This window comes from Cupressus sempervirens, chromosome 2 (genome assembly GCF_028749045.1).
Source record: "Cupressus sempervirens isolate cs-2001-9-10 chromosome 2, ASM2874904v1, whole genome shotgun sequence".
In the NCBI taxonomy this organism is placed as follows: Eukaryota; Viridiplantae; Streptophyta; class Pinopsida; order Cupressales; family Cupressaceae; genus Cupressus; species Cupressus sempervirens.
The window spans coordinates 25,141,027-25,164,809 of NC_143119.1; the positions used below are offsets into that span (position 1 = coordinate 25,141,027).

Here is a 23,783-nt window from a genome sequence, read left to right on the forward strand (position 1 = left end):
TACATAAGAATGTAGATTAATGTATATTTTATTTCATAGATGTATGTAAATATGTTCTTGTTAAATGTAAACATGTACATGTTTTCAATAATCATGTTTAAATGTATATGTTATTGTTTTTAATGCCTTAAAATCTAAGTATATAATTAACTATATTTAATAACATGTCTTAAGCGGAGATCCTAAAATTAATATGTTATAATAATGTCTAGATTAATGCATAAGTAAGAATATAGTTCATATACATGTACATAAGAACATATAAAGACTATCACCTAAAGAATGCATGTTACAACATTTAATTAATAAAAGTTAATACATGGTGTATGTTTTCAATATTCATGTTTATGTATATGTTACTGTATTTGATGCCTTAATCTAGGTATAATTAACTACATTTAATCTAACTATATTTAATGTCTTAATTAACTCTATTTAATGACATGTCTTAATTAACTATATTTAATCTAACTATAATTGACTATATTTAATGACATGTCTTAATCTAAGTATAATTAACTATATTTAATGACATGTCTTAATTAACTATAATTAACAACATTTAATTAATAAAATATAACATGTAATATGTAACATAGAATATAACATATACATGTAAGAACATATAAAGAGTATGACCTAGAAACAATTCATGTTAGAACATTTAATTAACAAAAGTTAATACATACAAGAACATAACGACTATATACAAACATAAAGAATTTGCATCATATAAGAACATATAAAGATTATATGTACATAAATACATAACAACATCAACAATCATATGTAAGAAAACATAAACAATGTGCATATAAATACATACAAATACTGAAGGGTTTGTCTTAAGGAGAGGTCAGGTAAAAGGTGGTACTAAGGGGATGTTCTAATAGGTGGTCTTAAGGGGAGGTCCTAAGAGATTTTCTTAAGGGGAGATCCTAAGAGGTGGTCTTAAATGAGATATCCATGTTGAATTTAAATAAAAATAACATTTAACATGTCTATTTTCGCATGTCCTTGAGATAAATGATCCTATGTATACAAATTAATAAAACAAATATCCTATCAACATTAAATATGAAAGTATAAGAGCTATATAGACATAGCTGAACTAGAGCTCCACAATAAGTAAATAGGTAAACTAGAGCTCCACAAACAATGTATTGGTAGGACCCTCTCTAGTTTTTATTATCTCTAGAAGTTTTTCATGTTCTTCAATAGGTAGTTTCCACTTTTGATTTCTTTGATGTCCTCTTCTTTGTATTGTTTCAAATTGTAATTTGGTTTCTATAACATGGTTATTGTAATGCAAAACCTTTCCTCCAGACTTGTATTCAATAAATTCAATATCACTATCAGTTACCCTTATTTGTTGATAATATGTTCCTTCAATGACAACTGATCCAATTAGATATGATTGTTGATCAACATCTATAGTTCCTTTTAGCAACTTGTGTTTTGCTTTTGTGCATCTTAAAAGATAATAGTCCACATTTTCCGCATTATCTGGTAAGGATTGAACTGCAAAAATATCTCCTGCATGTATATAAAAATATAGATAAATATAAAATTAATTTAAAAAATGAATATATATATATATATATATATATATATATATATATATATATATATATATATATATATGCACACAAACCTGCCATAGCTAAATCAGAAATGCGCTCATAATCAACTGAATATACAGGATCATGAATGTCAATGTCAATGTCAACATCTTCAAAAGGAGGCTTTCTAACTATCTCCTTCAAATACCAATGTGAAACATATCCATTCATAATATTTTTACATACATACACTGGATTATCCTTAATGCAGTCATCACAAAAACATGTTTTCTCTCTTACTTTAATTATTGGAGATTTATAATTTTCTATAGTCATCACTTGATGTAAACTTCTAATACCAGGAATCGTTTGACAATTGTAAGGATTAGATCGATCTATATTTTTTATAAGTACAAAAAATACTTTTCATATTTCAAAATAAATATTTAATTAAAAACTCAACTTGATTTGAAAAATACATTAAAAATAAATATAACTTAGTTCACCTTTCACCTCCCAAAAGCAATGCTTATATATATATATATATATATATATATATATATATATATATATATATATATATATATATATATATATATATATATATATATATATATATATATATATATATATATATATATATATATATATATATGCACACAAACCTGCCATAGCTAAATCAGAAATGCGCTCATAATCAACTGAATATACAGGATCATGAATGTCAATGTCAATGTCAACATCTTCAAACGGAGGCTTTCTAACTATCTCCTTCAAATACCAATGTGAAACATATCCATTCATAATATTTTTACATACATACACTGGATTATCCTTAATGCAGTCATCACAAAAACATGTTTTCTCTCTTACTTTAATTATTGGAGATTTATGATTTTCTATAGTCATCACTTGATGTAAACTTCTAATACCAGGAATCGTTTGACAATTGTAAGGATTAGATCGATCTATATTTTTTATAAGTACAAAAAATACTTTTTATATTTCAAAATAAATATTTAATTAAAAACTCAACTTGATTTGAAAAATACATTAAAAATAAATATAACTTAGTTCACCTTTCACCTCCCAAAAGCAATGCTTATTGTATTCAATATGTCGAGTAGCAAAATGAACTTTGCACCATTCAACAATTTGATTTGCATTCTCTATCCTATTCCCTGTATGTACATACAATATGCATTTATAAAATTTAAAATATATGGTACTAGTATTAAACATGCACATTAAAAATACATATATTTACCTACAAGTTCATGTCATCGAAGCGCATGCTTTATACATGCTCCTGCTCCATCATGCTCCCCTTTTCCGTGTATGCTTTCAAAGAAATTTCATAAAAACCTAACATTGGTTCTAGCATATTGCATTGCTAACCAATTAAATGCTTTTGCAGATTTGAATTGTCTTGTGAACATGAAACATGATAAGTATCTACAATTATCCGTGTACATGTATCAAATCGAAATAGACATGTCAAAATAAATATAAGTTAAAATAAAGTTAAATAAATGTGTAAGTTTGTGTATACTAACTTGCACATCCATCAGACTAAATCCAGTGCTCTGAAACATTTATTCCACAATTTCTGAGATCTTCTGAGAACATTGCAAAAAAATGAGCCACATAACTCCTATCATAAACTCTATCATCACTAGTACAAAAATAAACCTCTTTGATGATGATGCATTCATTTTCATCCAACCTTTCTATCTGATCCACCTCAAATTGTGCATGTCAATAGTTCACTTGCACAAATATTGCAACTTGTTTATGATAATATTGCCCTTGAAGCTCTGTTTGAGGTGCAAATGTATAATTCTCAGAAAACTCTACAATTGAAAGTATACAACCAAGTGGAAAGAAATTTTTGGAATCACGAAACTGTTTAGCTTGCCATCGTGCACCATGACAATGTTGTATATGTGGATACATCAATGGACGGAACTTGGTCATGAACTCATCATAATGCAATTCACTCTCCTTCAAAACAATTTTTCTGGATTCATCTCCCGTCTTATTTTGGTATGTCTCATATTCATATCTCATCCATGAAACTGGTGTGGATTCATTAATATTCTCAACTTGCATAATTTCAAAAAATTTGCGTAAATCTCCACAATCTTCACACTGATTTTTGATGCATTGCACTTTGAATTCATCTAAATTTTCTAATTTATCACATAATATAGACCTCACAAATTGTGTTGTACTGCTAGGGACGACCAAATTACCATAACTTTTTTATATGATTGCAAGTGTAGACCAAATTCAACATGATTTTGACAACAACAAGTTCCATGCATCTTATTTATGTGTACAAAGGAAGGACACAAACTCTCAAAGATCTTCTAACATATTTTGACATTTGAAAATTCTTGTTTGAATGTTTGAAATAATTCACTTTGAGTTATATCTATGAAATGTTTTGGATGTTCAATTTTGGCCCCTGTCTCTTGATCTTTAATTTGTATAGTATCACGCATGTTGGAAGAAACACGAGAATGTGTGGTCCAAAATTCAATAACTTGTCTTTTTACATCTTCAAAAATTATGTCTTTTCGAGGAACTCTACAAATATTCACCCAATTATTCTCAATGTTATCATCTAGCACATTTCTCCTCTTGATGTATCTCTGGACAATTCTTCTAGATATATGTAGTACATCAGAAATTGCACGTACCTATTTTCTATGTATCAATTTTCTACTAGATATAGTAGTCATCAATGCTCTACGTGCATTACTCAAATCACCTCCTCAAGTTGTGTTGTCAATTTTGTTATAAGCATTTTGCAAGTTTTCAACTTTTTTTTGTTAATATTATGCGCATGGCTTTTCCTGTTATCAACACCCAACAACTCCAAAACAAGTCTCATATCTTTTCTCCTAAATAACTTGACAAATAATTGTGCCTGTCCAAATATACTTTTATCCTTGAAATATTCATCCCACATGTTCTGACAGTGCTTTCTGATAGTGTTATCATTTATCATATCTTTAGATGAAATTTGGTTAAAAAGTAGTTCCTCATCCAAATCCATCAAATTTTTTATGCCTTCTAATTTGTCTCTATTAGTAGAACTACCAATTTCTTCCTCTTAATTACTTTCATTTTCTTCATGAAACTCATCTTGTTCAGGAATTTCAGTAGGTTGGTTTTGATTATGTTTTGTATGACCTTTAATTTTGTCATCTCTTATTCTATCATATTTCCTTGACCTTTTCCTTTTACTGCCCATTGAATACTTTAATCTATAGAAACAAAAATAAATAAATTTAGATTTCACTAAATATCAACTAATGCTTCAATATAGAATTCATAAAAATAAAAATAAGTATATGGGGAAAAAAACCTTCAAAGTATTCGATCCTTTGCAATTGTGATTAAATCCATAGAATAATTACTGAAAAGTGCTTCAAAATTAGTTGTCTTTTGAAAATCCTCTTCCAATTTTTGTTGTTTTGTATATTTATTTAAAAAAAAAAGAAAAATAAACTTTATTTTATATCAGACAATGACATTAACCACTTGCAGTTTAATCGACTGACAGGGGTTTCAATCGAAATCGGTTTGACCGAAATTGTTATAGCTGAAACGGTTTGATAGTTCTGGCTATAACCGCCTATGTGACATTCTAGGTGGCAACCACACAAGAAAAAATAAGAACTTCTATAAACATCTCACTTTGAAGGCCAATTTGACCTACTAAATTGAAGTTTTTTTAAAAATTAAAAATATACTTTTGTAGGTCTCAGAGTCCCGATTATTATCATATAAATTTTTTATTATTTTGATTATGGATAATATGTTATAATTTGAAAATATTACAAGTAGGTATTTTAAGATTTAGGAAGATGTCTATTCAAAAATAAGAAAAGAAAAAAAGTAAATCATGTTCAAAAATTATTATTTTTTAATGTTGCACTAGAGGAGAGAGTCTTCTTCAAGAATATGTAATTAAAAAAAAAAAAATGTAGATTTGATGGAAAAAGTTTGACGGGAGTGTCAATTTCTGATAATTTTGACTTTGACTAGTTATAACTTGAAAAATATTAGCCGAATTTCAATTTTTATTTTTTGGTGCACTAGGTATACATGTCAACTCTAACATATTCCAAAATCAGACCAAAATATGAACATTTGCATATATTTGTTTGACAGGGAAAAAACTTTATATTTTTAGCATTTTTAAAAAATTAAAAAATAGACTTTAAAAATTCAAAAATAAATAATTTTTTCACTCAATTTTTTTTAAAAATATTATAAACATAAACTTCATCCAATTTTACACATTTCATTACTTTACATCAACTTCAAATTCTAAACACAAATGCCACTTTTATGTTGTTAAAGTTGAAGAGTTTAAATTCTGATATCACTTTTCCTTTATAAAAGGTGACATAGGTTTGTGCTTCCACCCATATATCATTGGTCTCAATATCATCTATTTGAACTTGGTCAATTAAATACACTAATTGATCTAAAATTGGATGCTAACCATTAACATCAGTGATTCCAAATGCATCAACAAAAATGTCTTTAATGATATGTAATACCTACTTCTTTTTGTGCTCTCTTCTTTGGTGTTCTTGTTTTTCCTTATGACTTAGCAAAGTTTGCAACTCTTGCATTTGTTCCAATGTCAAATTATTTAATTCATGCATATGTAAAGTTATTACCTCATCAAGACTTATTGAATCTTCTATCATATCATCTGATTGTGCCACTATTTGAGATTGAGGGGTTGTATCACTGGGTAGTGATATCTGCAATTGTTTACCCTTTTCAGTCAATATAGATTCTTGTTTATACTCCTATTGAGTAGACATAACCTATTGTTTAGGTGTAACATTTAGTATCTTGGCTGGTTTTGCACTCGACAATTGTATAAGAGCTTGTGTAGCTTCTTGCGCTTTAGGTTTCTTACCTTCTTCCATCGTTTCTTTTTCTTTCTCTTCTTCAATCTTCTCAACTGTATGGCCCATTCAAATACAACTAAATGGTGGAAACATAATTATAGCCCTACCTTGTTGCTCGACACTTGTATCAATATCAATTGGTGGAGCATAAAAACTATCAGTTTTAGCACTTTTGATGCTTGGATAATACTTGATTTGTAGTAATACTGAATTGGTGCTTGGTAGAGACATATCTAATTCAATATTTTTTAGTTCCTCTTCAGTCAACACATTTTGATCCTACAAGGATGAATAAGCAATGTCCTCAATTTTGAAAAAATCTTGTTATTTACACCCTTATACCAATTGCCTAATTTCTCAGCAGGTTTTGCAACTTTTGTTGCATTATCCTTTTTCTTCCTTAAATTCTCCATCTCTTTCTTCTCCTTTCTCATCTTCTTTATTAGCCGATGGAGTAAGCAACTCAAATGCTTCCTTCCATATTCTTATGCTCTCTTGCTCAATTTCATGAGCTTTATTCATCAAAATTTTATAAGCTCGCTCCTTAGGCATAAATTTCTTCACAAATATTTTAGGTCAATATACATATGTGTCTTCCCTAAATCTGGCATAGTTTGTGCTAACATAGTCTCCTGATCTATCTTTCATTGGATAATGCCCACTTCCACTTAACATCAACTTTATGATACAATTTTTTTTGGAATGCCTTCTTCTAACTCTAGAGGTGTATATTTCAATTGTATCATCATACCTATCATAGCTTTTTCAAGCTTCTCTTGATCTTCTTTAATGTCTTTGAATCCTGTCAAACTCACTAGCTCAATAATCTCTTGACATACCTTATCTCTAGTTGTTGGAGGTAGTCCTAGCACAATTTGAAATTTTCTCAGATCATCAGACTTTATTTCTCCATCATCTTCTTCCTCCTATGTTACAACTAGTTTTCTCTTCGACCACTTAGGCAAGCTATGCTTTGGTGAATTGGTCAATTTTCTCTTTGTTGGACTTTCTTTCGGTGTAGCAACCAGGGGCTAAACTATCTTGGATCTCTTTAGTATTCTACCTTTTGGCTCTTGGTGTGAAACAACCTTCTACACACCTTTCTTGAGATCTTCTTTAACCTTTGGATAAATAATAATTATTTTCTTGTGCTTTATTGCCTTAGGCTCGACAATAACTCTAGCTCTTTGCCTTTAGATTCCTTAGCTTCAACTGCATGTTTAGATCTTTCCCCTTTGTCATCTTTTCCCCCAAGACCTTTGATTGTCTTTATTCTTTTCTTATCTTTATTGGTCTGACTTGTCTATGTATTCATTTGATCCTTTAATGTGTCATATGTGTCCAATGGCTCAACATTCACATCGATATCCTCTAACAAAAGTGTAGTCACTATTGTTGCGACTTCATCAACATTTACCTCATAAGGTGTTGACCTTAAGCACACAACTCTAGGTAGTACATTCTGGACATAAACAAAATTTGTGGCTACCATGAAACATATATCATCAAAATACTTATCTATAATGGATTTAGAAATCCTCATACGATTTCTCATTTTATTCTTGAATTCCTCAAAACAATTATCTATAATTGCCTCAAAACTTTCTCCTAGTTGACTTATCAAGTCATTTATTTGTTCCATAGCTAGCCTGCTTCTATCCCATGCTACTATGCCAACGGTAGGAAATGGATTTTGTACTTAGAAAAATATACATACTAATAGAGAGCCAAACTTACACGATGTATTCTTCACTTTCCTTATAGCTCCAATATTCTCTATCAATTATTATAGTTGTAGCTTAGCAAGATCATAACTATGATCCTTTTTAACAATTTTGTAACCTAGGTCCACTACAATGCATAGTACACTATTCAACCAGCTTGGCTACTAAAACTTATGTGCAACCACTCATACTACAAATTCAACAACAGAGTGATCAATCCCATCGATTGACATACCTTGATCATTACATTTAGCTTTTGCTGATTTCTCAACTTCATTTCTTGTTGTGCATCTTATTGATTTCAATCTATTCAAGGTAGGGTATCATATTACTTAATGTATGATGGCCTTGTTGATCTTAATTGGCCTGCCTTCTAAGCATACCTTCATATCATGAATATGACTCATCACAATCTTTTTTCATTCTAATTTGAAAAATTTCAAAAAACCTAGGGCATGGGTAAGCCCTTTCTCAACAACAATCTTATGCTCATCCTTTAATACTCCATTATCCCACAACTTCTCATAAGTTGTTCTTAGGTCAAAATATTTGACATCTGTGATTTTTCACATATAACAAATTCATACATCTTGAATTGTTAGAACCTTCGGGGGAATTGACAACGAAGTGTCAATTTCATCTTTTGTTTCTTCAAAATTTGAAAAATCCTTGAAATTAGTTGGGGGACATTGATTATTCCTTATAATTTGTGTGTTGCTTGCCTTTATTATTTCACTCGTAGTTGCAGATGATGTCATTTCAAACTAGGGTTGTGAAACAAATTTTTCTTTGACAACCTCAAAAAATAACTAGCTTAATAATGAAGGTTTTACTTATCAAGTTCTATCAAATCATTAACAGTTCACAATAATTCATTCATGTTGTCGCTAAATTTTCCTTAGTCACCTTTGAATCACTTGTGCAATCAAATTCACTTGGTAAAGTAAAATGAATGCCCAAATTTGATATATACCTTCAATTTTTTCAATTAGGTCTGCAATAAATGCATTTGTACTCTAGTAGGTGCAAAACTTGTTCAAATTTAAGTCATATTTGTTATTAACGACATACACTTATTCATATTGTAATATACTGAGCATATTGTACAATTAATAGTGTTAACCAATCATTTAAGACTCTACCGAGTTCTACAATTGCTATCGAGTCCAAGGGACAATATCTAGTTTGTGTTGAGCAGTTACCACCAAGTTGGTGATCAACAGTGTAAACCAAGCTTTGTAAGGTTTACCAAGTTCCTTAGTACAAACTGAGTTGTGCAGTGCTTACTAAGTCCACAATTAATGTGATGTGAATCTAGTGTTAACCAAGCCACTTAGTGTTAACCAAGTGACTCAGTTTATACTGAGCTTGTAGTGATAGCATTTACTGAGCTATGCAGTATGAACCAAGTGATTTAGTTCATATGCCGAGTTTCACAGTATTCACCAAGTCACTAGTGCAGACTGAGTTCAAGAATACTTGGAAGTGATCAATATGGACCAAGTTTCTACATCTACAAAGTGCATGATGATGCCAATCATTGAAAATTGATGAAAATATTAGAACCTCATCGAGCTAGTCTTCAATACCCAAGTTCCTACAGTTGGGCCAACTTTGTAATTTTTGTGTAAACTTTTATTGTGGCCGACTTTGTAATTTGTAATTTGAATTGGTATATATGTAACATATTGTATCACATCCAATGAAGAAGTAAGAAGTAATGTAACAAGAAAAGAAGAGAAGACAAGTGAATTACAAAGGCTACACCAATATAAGGAGTAGCAAAGATTTATCTATCACAGCAAGGTGATCGTTACACTCAAAGGGATCTCACTTAGCAAACAAAGTTATAGATCAGAGATTAGCTACTGTTTCATCCTAACAAGAGGATTAGCTAAATCTTTTCACAAGGTAGACTTAACAGTCTTTTATAAACCTCTTTACCAAGTTTATACTTCATTGTATGTTTGTAAATCCTTTTGCAAGGTGGACTTAGTAGTCCTTATTGCTCCTAACATGATAGATCATCAGAAGTGATCATTGTAAGCCTTAACAAGCCAACTTTATACTGTAGTACTAAAGCTTGTGGGTATCATCCCCACTCCAGTTTTACTTTATATTTGGAAGGTTTCTAGGTCACCAAATTGTGTGTCAAAAGTGTTATGAATGTTTTATTGATTTTAGTTTTACATGCATGCAATTAGATCAGAATTCACATGAAGGATTAATTGCTAATAAAAGATTAAAGTTTTATTGGTTACTGATTCACCCCTCCCCTCTTAGTAACTTAGCCTATCACATATATTTCCAACACAACTGTCTCAACCTTTCATGCCTCTTTTCAAATACTCACTCATTATCACCTTGCTTGGTTATTACCAATTTTCTTGGTCAATACATTAGTTCGATCATTGTAAGTTATCCGTCTATATTGCAATGGTCAGTCAACATAGACTGAATTACTGATGCTCCACTTGATAGTAAAACATATTTCATTGCCTAATACTTCTTTCAAATTTGTCATAATGCATCTTAATTCATGTTGATATGGAATTTTAACCATTTACTTTTTAGGAACTAATGTATGATAATTCATTAAGTATATAGTCCCTTACATACCTTATTTTTCTTAGTTAGAAGAGGTGTGATCACCTCATCCATAGGATTTGGTAATCTCAACATTGCTTTCTTCACTGACTTCAGCTTTCACTATTACTTTCCATGTTTTCTTTAACTCAACTTTTCCTTTCCTTTTATTGTTTCTATTATAAATGTTTAGGATAACTGGGAGGGTGGGGTTTCAATTAGTCACTCAAGGTCTATATATACCATTTGAACAATTAAACATTAAATACATCACTGTTCTACCTATCCTGCTGTTGCTCGGTCTCTATTATAAAACTACCATATACTTAACTTGTATTGCATAATCAAAACATCATCAAAAGTAAAACATTCATAAGACATTCATTACAATTTGACACTAGGATTTTACGTGGAAACCCAATTTGGCAAAATCCACTAACAACATTTCACTCTTTTTCACTCTTTCGAAGTGAACTCTTTTAGGAGCCAACCCTATTCAAGGTTACAATACACACTATTAAATGTGACCTAGTTAGAGGATTCAATCACCCTATTAGGAGTGGCCTTGTAAGAGGACTTTGATCATTCCATTTAGAATGTCACCTAGTTAAATGATTTAAACTGACTGTTAAGTCTTCAAATGACTATTAGGTCAACCTTTGTTATAAGGATTTCAATACAAAGTGTTTACAATGATAGGAACGAAAACAATAGGTTTTGATTTGTGTGATTGCAACTCACTTTTGATGGTGTAGATTTCTATTCAGTCCTTATGTTGATTCACTAATAAGCCTTTCATTTTCATCTCTAATCTTGATCTGCTTGGACAACCTTCAAGCAATTGGCCCACTCTTCTCATCAACACTTAAACCTTCTTCTCAAATTCACTCATCAACAATACCATCACATCTGCAAGCTTTCTCTTTTAGCTTTGCATACACTCACTTGTGTGTTTCTTATCAACCTTTTCCCTGTATGACTTCCTTCACATACAAGCTTGTACACACTGGCTAACGCTAGACTAGGCACCAAATGTTTGACTCTATATTACCTTAAATAGGCAATTTGTACTTTACCATTTTATAAATCCAACATAGATCTTAGGGTTTACAATTAGATTCAACTCAATTCAATGTATATGTACATCTTGATCATTCTCTGGAAACTTCTCGAGAATCCTTCTGTTAGGTCTTTACCTAATCATCACCTTGAATTTAATGATACAAATCATCAATCTTATATTCAACATATTTTACATCTCCCAAGAAATCAATTGAGTCAGCTTGATCTTATGATTTCTTTGAATTTGACCTTTTATTGTCACTCAACAATCATTGAATTCTAACACTTGGTCAATACAAAAATATCAATCGCTAAATTTTTTTCTAGTTTGACATCAATTAACTTCCTCGGTCGATGCTAATGCTTAGTCAACACTAGATTTTCTCGACACTAACTATGGCTCGGTTGACACTAGCATTACTCAACACTCCTTAGTATTTTACTCTTTTTCTCAGCTAGACTTACTTCCTTGACATAAAAAATTACTTTTCTTTATCAAAGTCTATCTAATCAAATGTAGATTGTAACTTTTTTCTTCTTCATAACTTCAACCTTTCCTCTCGGTGCTATTGTTATAACTCTCAAATTCTCTTCATCAATCAAATAGATATGACATTTAGACTAGGTAGCAATATGTCTCATCCATAGATTTGACATCAATGACAAAACAAAAATTGTTCAAATTGTAAGTTTCCAACAGTCTCCCTCTTTCACATTGATGACAACATATAAAATATCTTAAATACTAACTATAACTTAGTTACCATACAATCCAAAAGATTTCACTTCCGTGCGTAACCACTATCCTTAGTTTCATTCTAATTCTCATCCATTCAAACTCCCTTGTTAATTTTATCTCTTTAATGATTCTCTCCCTCTGAAGTTTATCTTCCTCTCTTTTCGTAGTAATCTCTTTCTTAACACTTTCAGTAAATCTCTCCGTCTTTCATCTTAGATTCTCAATAATCTCTCTCTCTCTCTCTCTCTTTGACAACAATGCCAAAGATGTGTAGCTATCTCAACTTCAAAATTCCTCATACATCTGAATTATGTATATTTTGCATATCTGGTTGATATGTGTCATCTGTCTATGAATGATCTTTTATGTTGTACTGAACTATTCTAACTTAGGAATGTCCCAAAGTAGAGTTGTAGTGCACCATTGTGTAGAATGTTCTGATTTGCACATGTGATGCATGCAGTGCTATAGAATTAGTTTGTAAAGAACATCAAAGTCAATCTAACATTCACAAACTAAAGAAACACCAATACATATAATAAGACAAAGAAAACACTGTAGAGGAATGCAAACCAAGTATGGTGAGCTCTCGAAGTGCAACCTTGATGTTTTGATGTGTCCAAATGATGATGGATGTGTGTTCAAGCATTCTTCAAGCTTCAAATGATGGGTTATAGTTGATTATGAGGGTGAGTGAGTGGTTTTAACAATAAGACCATTGAGGGATTTGCCATTATAGATGGTATTTGGTATTGTGGTAGTTTTTAGGCTCTCAAAATAACATTATAACATTAGCATGAAAGTGTGTTATTTTGTGAGAGTGGAAGGGTCCAATTTATAGGCTAAGGGGTGGTAAGATGGATAGCTAGGATGCGAGGAAGGGGAAAATATGAGAGAGGGCTAGGATGCAAGGAAGGGGAAGCACATGGATTGTGCTTCTTCAAATCCATAGCCTTGTGACAAGTGTCACAACGGGATTGGATAAGGGAAGAGGGTCAAAATGGGTTGTCAAAGGAAGTTATCAGGGAGAAGGAGTGTGGAAAACAGATGTAAGAGGCATTTAAAGAGTCATTAGTGCTCTGTAAGAGCCTTAAAGTCCTTGGATAGGAATGTAAGAGGATGGGGGAGGACTTTGATTTTGGCTTGGGTTAGAAAGTCTAAACCCTTGTTTAAAGTTGTGCACATGTTTAGGAGGGGATTAGGATGGTAAGTGACTTAGCATTAATGAGATAGTTTAATTAGCTGGCTAAGTGGGCTTAGCATGGGTGAATAGGTTGGATTTGGATAATGATAGGGTTTAGGGGTTAGGAATTGATTTATTTAATAAAGGGGGACATGGCATTAAATTAAATAGGTATAGTGTAATTATTTAATTTATTTAATTGATAATTTGATTTTGGGTTGTCACTTGATTTTATCAATTGGTCTATAGTTGATTAAATTAATTAATTAACTAGGGGAATTTGATTAATTAATTAAATATAAAATATTTAATCAATTATGTCCTAGAAGATGACTAAATAAGATTACTTAGTAATATAATCATAATTAGGTGTCTACATTTTGCCCTTCTTTGACATAGTGTTGGGGCAATACTATTTCAAAGACATTTGAATACAAATGATGCAGAGAATATTTTTAAGGCAATAGGGTTGCCCCAATCTCGAGTAGAAGAGGAGAGACTGGACTATGTGATGCCCCCTCAAGAAGGTTATAGGGAGAGAAGACAAGGCTTGATGACTTCTTGAAAAGGTAGAACAAGTTGAGGTGAGCAAGAGGACACAAAGAGACTAAAAGATTGTTAAAATTGTAATAAAATTGCAATAATAACATGGCTTGAGAAAAAAAAGGGCAGGCTAGAGGGGTTAGAGAGAGTAGGGCACCGCAAGGGGACTATAAGAGGAGAAAGTAGTAATTGCTCTCATATTTACATTGATATATTGTTATTTTTGAGTTTTGATTTAGAGGACTTGATGGCAACATAGGGACAACCAAAGCATCAGGTAGACATGGTATGAAAAGTATGGGTATGACGAACACCAGATCGATCACTAGGCACTAAAAATTTTCTTTGTGTAATTTTGTATTTTTAGTTACAACTTTCCCAAAAAATTGAAAAGGTGTTCCTATAGGCACGGGTCTAGCAGGATCGTGCTAGGGATTAGTAGGATTGCGATCTTGCAAAATGGCTGAGGTAAAAGGGCTGATAAGAGGGTTGGAAGCCATTTTCATAGGAAAGAGAACTTGGTTGATAACACTTGTGGGTTAGTAGACCTAGCTTATAGTGTTCACGGGATAGCAATTTTGAATGTGGGAAAGTATTCCTATTAGCAAAAATGCAATCCCATTGGCTAAGGGTGGGATAGGGTAAAAGTTACTGCGGGAAAGAGGAAGAGTTGGACCTGGGAGGTGATAGATAGGAAAGGTGTTCCTGCTATGATCTACAACTGTAATAACATGGGGACATGGAGGGGTTGCAGGAATGCAATCCCACTTGTAGGATTGCGGGAAAAGGCTTTTTTTGTTAGTTTTTTGAGGGGTAAAAGGAGGTTTATGAAATAGAGGTAGAAGGGGATAAGAGAAAGCAAAATTGACTAATATTTGATGTTTTTTGGATGCAGTGGTCAATGGATACATTGGTGTCATGAGAGTGACGTGTTGCGGTTTTGCGTGCTTGAGAGTAATTCACACCAGCGGACTAGGCTAGGATTGACATGATCAGGCTAGGATACCTAGTGAGGTTGCCACATACACACACATACATGGTGATGGTGACAACATTGTGGAAGCACTGACACATCGAGATAGGGACGTTTCATTTTTCAACAAGAGAGATGACCATCACCTTGGAGGATGTCTGCATGATCTTCTGACTGCTAGTGTGAGGCACATGAGTGATGGCAGATAGAGGAGTCACAGGAGAGTGGGTGGTGCAGTGATTGGTGGGGCCCGAAGTCTAGTTTTGGATCCAGAGGGGGTAATTCACTTTTTATGAGCACTTGGATTGGGTGGTCATAGATTAACAGATATACTTCTACGTGTATGGGCTAGTGTTAGGGTACATTTTCCTAGATACTAGCGCGATGAGAGTTACACTAGTGTTGATTCCTACGATCATCCAGATCATAGATGAGGGAGTCCTAGTGGGATGGGGCTCACTGATACTAGTAGAGTCATATATGGACTTACATTAGATTGTATATCAAGGCATGGGTGTCACCAGGGGAGGAGTATGGGCTTTCCAACCCTGCTACAGGTTTGGGCTTGGGAGCATATCACAGTTTCATACTAATTCGGTAGAGGGACAGGCAACCTGAGGAGCCAATGGTGTATAGTTGGGGAGATTTACTTACATACCACCATATAGAGGAGGTGGACTACTAGCAAGTCCAGATTGATAAGATCTAGACAGTGACATGGAGGCCATATATAGGTCTCAAGCCATGGGTGGATGAGAGACAACAATTACCAAACACCATATCATCATATTTTGTGTTTGGTCAATGGGGATACATAGTTGAGTAGTATCGGCTGGATAGGGGGCTGTGATAGTTTGGATAGCCACAAGATGTGTCAGGAGATCCTATGTGGTACCAAAGGGTTACTAGAGAGTCAATCATGATATTTGGGCCACCCTTATAAAGAGGGATTATTTCAGGCATGACGGGATTTGATGCCCCAAGATTAGGATTAGTTCAACGGGGTTGCAGATGCCAGGTCCACTCTAGGATACATGGATTAGTTCCAGTGCTTGAGGTTGGTGGGGAGAGCACAAGTGACTAGGGTGGAAATGGTGGCAAGAGAGATCACTAGAGCAATGAGGAGGTAGAGGTATGATGCGAGGGGCTTGAGAAAATGGGTAGAGGCTATGGTGTAGGGGGAGGCGCCACAAAGGAGGAGGTAGAGGGAGGGAGAGGAGGAAGAGAGGGGGTAGGAGGAAGGGATGAAGGAGGACGTGAGGCTACAATAGGAGGAAGAATAGGGGGCCTAGGGGCCGGTTGGAGGAGGGGGAGGAGGAGGGGGGTCATCATCAATAGGGGGGATGGTGGACTGGACGGGAGATATGTGTCCCTTCAACATACACATGAGGCTATGAGCCAACTGTTGTGAGATACATAATGCGAGAGGGACTAGCTCATAAATGAGTGAGATTAGTTCTGGAGGGAGTGTGATGCTACATAGGGATAACTTGGTAGAGCAGAGATTGAGATGGGGGGTCTATGATTGGAGTCATGGCATTTGGATGGGAGATTAGAGGTGATGGAGTTAGAGAGGGACAAACTTCAGGGGAGAGTGGACACTCTGCAGGAGGAGAGAGATAGGATGGTGGTAGAGGTGGCAACTCTAAGGGAACAGATGGTGGTGGAGGAGGGTTGGAGGAGTTGTGACGACTGAGGGGGGAGGTGGAGGATCCGTGGGAGAGAGTAAGTTTCTAGAAGGGTAGATACCATGCAACTATGCCAACAGATCAAATCGAGCATTCTTTCAGGTACAATTGGCACACATGCAAGTAAGTAGGATGGTGGGGAGAGTGGGTGAAGTACTAGTGGGTCTCAGAGGATAGGTGGGTCTCAGCGAACATGAAAAAGTTAGAGGCAAGAGAGAGGGACATCAGAGAAAAGAAATGAGGCACAAAGTCCATGTATTGAAGGAGGAGGGAGGATGAAGCCACTACCACTAGCAGTAGTAGTACAGGGTGCAGAGAGGGACCCCTATGAGTCTCATGGAGAGGAGGCGATGGATGAGGATAAAGATGAGTAGTGATATGCTACAATTTTATGATTTTTAGGATATTTTGGATAAAGATTTATTTTTGTGGGCACAAACCCAGATGTATTTTTATTGATGTATATGTACTATATGGATAATGATTTGGGTTTTGATGAATATTTTTTTGTATTCTTTCAGGGTTGAGTGGTGTATTCTTTATTCTTTGGAGGATATGATAAATAGATGATGAGCATTCTTTGGGGTAGGATATGTGTGTAATGAGTACTATGTCTTTAAGATTTTATTGTGTCATATGCTTTTATAAATATACGTGGATAAATGTATGAGATGGACTAACATGTGATGCTTTATATGAGATGTATGATATGGATGATTTTACTAGTGTAGTGTGATGTTTTATATTAGATGTATGATATTTCTAACACTTTGTGATGTAGGATGGGATGTTTTATATGAGATGTATGATAGGCATGATGTTACTGACACTTAATGATGCAAGATGCGATGCTTTATATTGGATGTATGAGATGTATGATAAAAAGGAAAAATGAAAAGATTATAATGATGCAAAATGAGAAATAAAAAGAACCTAAAAGCTATGATGATGCAAGATGGAGAACTAAAATGAACCTAAAAACTATGATGATGCAAATGATAAAAATAAGCCTAAAAACCATGATGATGCAAAAGGATAATGAAAATGTACCTAAGGACTATGATGATAGAAAATGGATAATGAAACTAAACCCAAAAATGATGATGATGGAAAAGAATAACTAAAATGAACCTAAACTATGATGTTGGAAAATAATAACTAAAATGAACCTAAAAATATGATGATAGAAAATGATAACTAAAATGAACCTAAAAACTATGATGATGGAAAAGGATAACTAAAAAGAACCGAAAAAACTATGATGATGGACAAGGAAAAAAAAGAACCTAAAAGGAATCTAAAAGTGTATGGTGATGCAAATGATAATGAAACTTAAAGAGAATGAGGTACAAGATGAATGGATGTGATGTGAATGCAAGTATCATGGTAGGGAAGTGAATGTGGGAGTAGGGGGATGGGTAGGATGGATATGTAGCATATCACTGTTTGACTGTAGCTTTGGTTGAGGTGTGGGGGGGGGGAATGAATGTGCACAACTTGGAACATACGTAGTGGGACATAGGAAATCCAGGGAGAGTTGGTGAGCTAGGGGATTAAGGAAAAGGGAAAAGGGATAGCTATTAGATTTGAACCGTGTGGTGTAGAAAAACAAGATAGGAAAGATAGGTAAACTAGGGATGGTTCAGGAAATAGAAGCTGGAGGATAGGTAGGATGGATGTGTTTGGTATTATAGTAACATGTAGGAGTGATATTACAAATGTGGTAAAGTGAGATGAGGGAGATTTTCTTTTTAGGTAAAATAGAGGTAATGGGAAGAATGAAATTATTCTTGAAGCTTGAGGGTGGGGTATTTCATAAAAAGTACTAGCATGTAGTTTGAGCACTTAGTTTGATACAGGAATATTGGGCATATGCCAAGGTTACCAAAAACATCAAGGCCTATTCACCAATATTACATAGGACTAACTCAAAACAAGTACTCAAGGATTTCCCTAGTATCACATATGAATCCTAGAGGAATCAGAATGGAAATGATATTGGGTGATCCATAAGCAACAATTGCACCATGTGATCATAAATGATCATATGTTTGGAACGTGCAAGGGTCACATTTGACTGACTCACAAGCAAAAAAAGACCTGATGAAAACCTCACTTTGTAATTGCCCCATTCGTAGCACACCATGGTACAAAAGATCATAGCGACCTTGAGGAGGGAACAAAAAAAATGCTTGGAAATATACTTTAAGAACCAAAAAGTGAAATCCAATATCGAAAGAAAGAATAAATCCATAAAAAAGTAACCTTTTTCCAAAGAGATAAGTAGGACTAGATATTGATGGAACAAGATCAGACATGAGGAAGGATGCATCCTACAACGGCCTATTGGTAGTATTTGGGGCTATGACAAGTTTGACAACTATAACTTCTCGAGGAAAATTCTTTGATGACAAGAGATCTCAGATAATGATTCACAAAAGTACGTATCCAAGGGAATGACAAATTGTGACTAGACATGAACTGACATGAATAAATAAGAGATATACAATGGGACTAAGTGAGGGACTAACTACAAGGATATTGATGAAAAAATGAACAAGGGATTTACAAGGACTACTATAACAAAGTTTAGAGGGATGGGGTACTGAGTATGATAGGTGAGAAATTTCATGTCTAATGGAAAAATCCTAGGATGAGCAGATCATGGGAAAAGTTGATATGGGACACAAATTATAATACAAGGGTATGATACACATATGTGATATAGGTAATAATATGCAAAGATATGATACATGGGATATAATACATGTGATAAGATACATGAGTTAGGATACAACTGGTAGAATACATGGATATGATACACATGGGAAGGGGAATGATAAAATACACTACTCCAATTCGATTTCCAAGCTTAGGGAAGGGGATAATGATAGTGATAGTGTGGCAATGGGATCATTGGAACACCTTGGGGAAATGGGAAGATGGGTGACGAGATGTATGGGGAGATGGTGGATGGATGTAGATCACCGATAGATAATGAAAAGGCCAAGTACATATTGTTAGAGTAAATAATTAATTAATTATTATTTATTCTATTTACTTAAGCTTACTTAGCTAAATGCATTTTATTTAATAGTTGTACTCTAGGAGTTTGTTATAAGTTGTTGACAATACGAGAGTTTGTTCTCTCCTAAGTCATACTTATCCTCTCACATTGTTCGAGGACTTTCCACCTCATGTGGATGTATGCTTAGTTGTCACACTTATCTCCTAGCATCTTCTAGCTTGTTCTAGGAGATTCCATGAGGCCTTTATAAGCGATCTCTCCCTCATTGTATTTCACATCTCATTCTTGCATATTGTAAATACATTTTTTCTTGTGTTTCCATACTTGTTGTCTCTCATGTCCGTTTAGGGGTTTTTCTTTGCTCCACGCTCTTCCTTCTATGGCTTCCCTTTGACAAGTAATTGCATGTAGGTGACCTTGGACATCTTCAGAGTTGGATTTCATCAACTCCAACATGGTATCAGAGCCTCCCTGCTGCTGCTTCATTGAAAGTTTTTTGAAGCCGTGATTTGAAGTCACAAACCCTAGTTTGTTTGTGCATTTTTCTTCAAATTAGGGTACATCAAATTTTCAAAGCACTTTGGGCCCAAATGGACACTGCCATTGGATCTGGAAGGCCGTTTACAGTTAGGATTCATATAAAAATTTTCATTTTTGGACATAGGGCGTTCGAGAAAATTTTTTTATGCCTTCGGTTGCTATTGTACGGATTGTACAGAATTTTGAAGCAATTTTTTTTATTTAAAAAAAATCATTTTCAGCGCACAGCCAAGCGGCCACCACCACGCCACCTAGTAGCCACTGCCATGCAGCTCGCGTACCACTAACAGCCTGCCACAGCCGGCAGCGCCACCGCAGGGCCCCTGCGGACCAACCGCCACTGGCTGGCCACCCAGCCGCCGCCTCTTCCAGCTCCTTCTATCAACTCTTGCAACCTCCACTGACTGAGCAACCACTTTCTCGCCGCTCCGCCCAAGTTTAGTGCTCATCCGCCACTTAGTTGCCTGCATCAGCTTTTTGATAGTCATAGCCCAGTCCGCATGAGACACGTGGTAGGTTTGCCACGTGGCCCCTGCCACGCCAGCCATTTGCCACGTGGCTGCCACGTGGACCTGCCATGTGGCATGCCACGTGGTACCTTTTTTTTGCTGTGACGAGATGCAGGTTGTCAAATTTAAGCCAGTGATTTGATGATGTTAGCATGACATCATCCCTACATCAGTGCATGCACCTCTCCAAGGTCATTTTGACCTACTTGCAATTTTTTGGCCATAACTTTAGCATACAAAGGTATTTTTTTGATCTGAAAGAAGCGCCAGAAAGCTGGTTCTAAGACAGAGACATTGGTGCAAGTATTTTCAAATTTTGATGCATTTTTGTTGCCCATTTTTTCAGTTGAAGTTTGAAGTTCTATTTTTGACTCTGGCATGCATATCTTTTGCATCCCATGTTAGTTTTTTGAAAACATTATATTTTTGGAAAGTTGGTTTTGTCATCTTTTCAAAAATGTAGTGCTTTTCCTTAGATTTTGTCCCATGCTCTTTCTATCATGTTTTCGGCATTTTTGCTATATGGTGGATATCTTGGGTGTTTTAAGTCTGAGGATCATTTTCCTGGCATGGTTTCTTTTGTTTTGGGTTGTACTTTCATTTTTATCAGCTTTTTCCTTGTTCTGATCATTGTAGACATCATTTGTAAGCACTCTTGTGTACGCACTGAGATAAAGTGCCACTTTTGCATTTCGAGTTCATGAATGTTGTTTTAAGTCAGTTGTACATGCACTATTTTTATAAAGCACCATGGGGAGGATAGTTGTTTGCTATTTTTAAGCCTTCTCCCTTTGTCAAGTGAGTGTCCCTTCCATGACATTAGCCCCATGCAACGTCATTGTGACCATGTCTTTATAGGTGTTTTTACCTCTTCCTCTCTCGTCGTTCTTGGTTCGTTTGTAGGAGATTTTTGGCCCACCTTCTCAGTTGCCTGTCATCTCACCCCTTTTGCATTAAGTGGGGGTTATGTTGTTGTTCTAATGCATTCGTGCTTCGATAGTGTGAACTATGTATTCAATGGTTGATCCTATATACAAGGCGATTGCAGTGGCTGGCTACCTATGCATTTCGATGAGATGGATCATCTACCATATAGACATGCTCAGTTCGTGCCTTCTTCTTCCATGGAGGTTCTTCAGATCAGCAGTTTTCTTCTTAATGGCAGATTTGCAGCTTCTTCATGCTTTAGTGATGCTCTTCATGATCACTCTTTGTTCTTGTTTTAGGGGACATTCCCCTAGTTGGAGGCTTCTTCAGTTCTTCACTAGGTTCTTACCTCTTTTTGGGAGATGGTTTTTCCCATGTGGTTTTCTCTCTTTCCCTATTTTCAAAGGTTGCATCTTTTTCATTTGTACATGGGTACCTAACATGGCCTCGTTGTCGGGACCCATTTCTGCATTTCTTAGTTTTGTGAGCTTAAGGCATTTCCCTAAGTTGCACTTAAGGGGGGGGGGGGGGTGTTAAAGTAAATAATTAATTATTTATTATATATTCTATTTACTTAAGATTACTTAGGTAAAATGCATTTTATTTAATAGTTGTAGTCTAGGAGTTTGTTATAAGTTGTTGACAATACGAGAGTTTGTTCTCTCCTAAGTCATACTTATCCTCTCACATTGTTCGAGGACTTTCCACCTCATGTGGATGTATTCTTAGTTGTCACACTTATCTCCTAGCATCTTCTAGCTTTTTCTAGGAGATTCTATGAGGCCTTTATAAGCGGTCTCTCCCTCATTGTATTTCACATCTCATTCTTGCATATTGTAAATACATTCTTTCTTTCTTGTGTTTGCATACTTGTTGTCTCTCATGTCCATTTAGAGTTTTTCCCTTGCTCCTCGCTCTTCCTTCCATGGCTTCCCTTTGATATGTTATTGCATGTAAGTGATCTTGGGCATCTTCGAAGTTGGATTTCATCAACTCCAACACATATGGTGCCTATTTTCTAGGTTTTCATCAACGTACCTATCCAAGGCGCTTGAATTGCCAAGTTTTCACCTTTGGACGCTTAGTTTTTTTTTTTTTTCCTTTTTTGAGTATTTGTATATATGTTTTTTTCCATAGGATTAGTAGGATACATCAAGGGTTTTAGGCATAGAACTTCTTGAGGAGAATAATGTTAGTTAGATCATTTAGTGTTTCACCTTCAAGAATTCATAAGCTAATATGCTCCTCAGCTAAAAGATGTTGTGACCACATACAAACCAAGCCATGTAGGCTCAAACTTTCCCTTCTTTTCTTGGTCTATTTGGGCCTTCATATTTTCTTTGAGGACCATCTCACCTACTTGAAATTGTCGTGGTTGAACCTTCTTATTGAAGTTAGGCTTGAGGTAATTTTGATATACTGTGAGTAGTCATAGGCTTGTTGCCTTTTCATCAAGTAGATCTAGCTATGTGAGTCTTGCTACTCTATAATCCTAATATGATATTTTTCCTTCCAAAGAGATGTGTAGGGATAGGAGTTCAACTTGAAGAGGTAAGCCTACTTTAGCATCATAGTCCAGGGAGTATGGTGTTGTGCCTATGGATGCATAGGAGGAGGTGTGGTAAACCCATAGGAAGGGGTCGATTTGAAAATTGCAATCGCAATTGGATTCATTGACAAATTTTTTGACAATTTTTAGAAAGGTTTTGTTAGTTGCCTCAGCCTGACTGTTACCTTTTGGGAAGTAGGGGCTAGAAAAATGGCGATGAATGTGGA

The 23,783-nt window shown here is 34.8% G+C and overlaps 1 protein-coding gene across 1 annotated transcript in view; it reads right to left on the bottom strand.

Annotated features, from left to right (window-relative positions):
* Window positions 1-1,161: 1,161 nt before the first annotated feature.
* The window catches only part of LOC149570898 (uncharacterized), a 387,041-nt gene continuing 364,419 nt past the window's right edge, over window positions 1,162-23,783 (bottom strand). Inside the window, exon 13 of the mRNA XM_089812456.1 lies at window positions 1,162-1,536. Within this exon, the coding sequence (XP_089668582.1) occupies window positions 1,474-1,536 (63 nt within the window). The 3' untranslated portion in view covers window positions 1,162-1,473. The remainder of the gene's footprint in view (window positions 1,537-23,783) is intronic.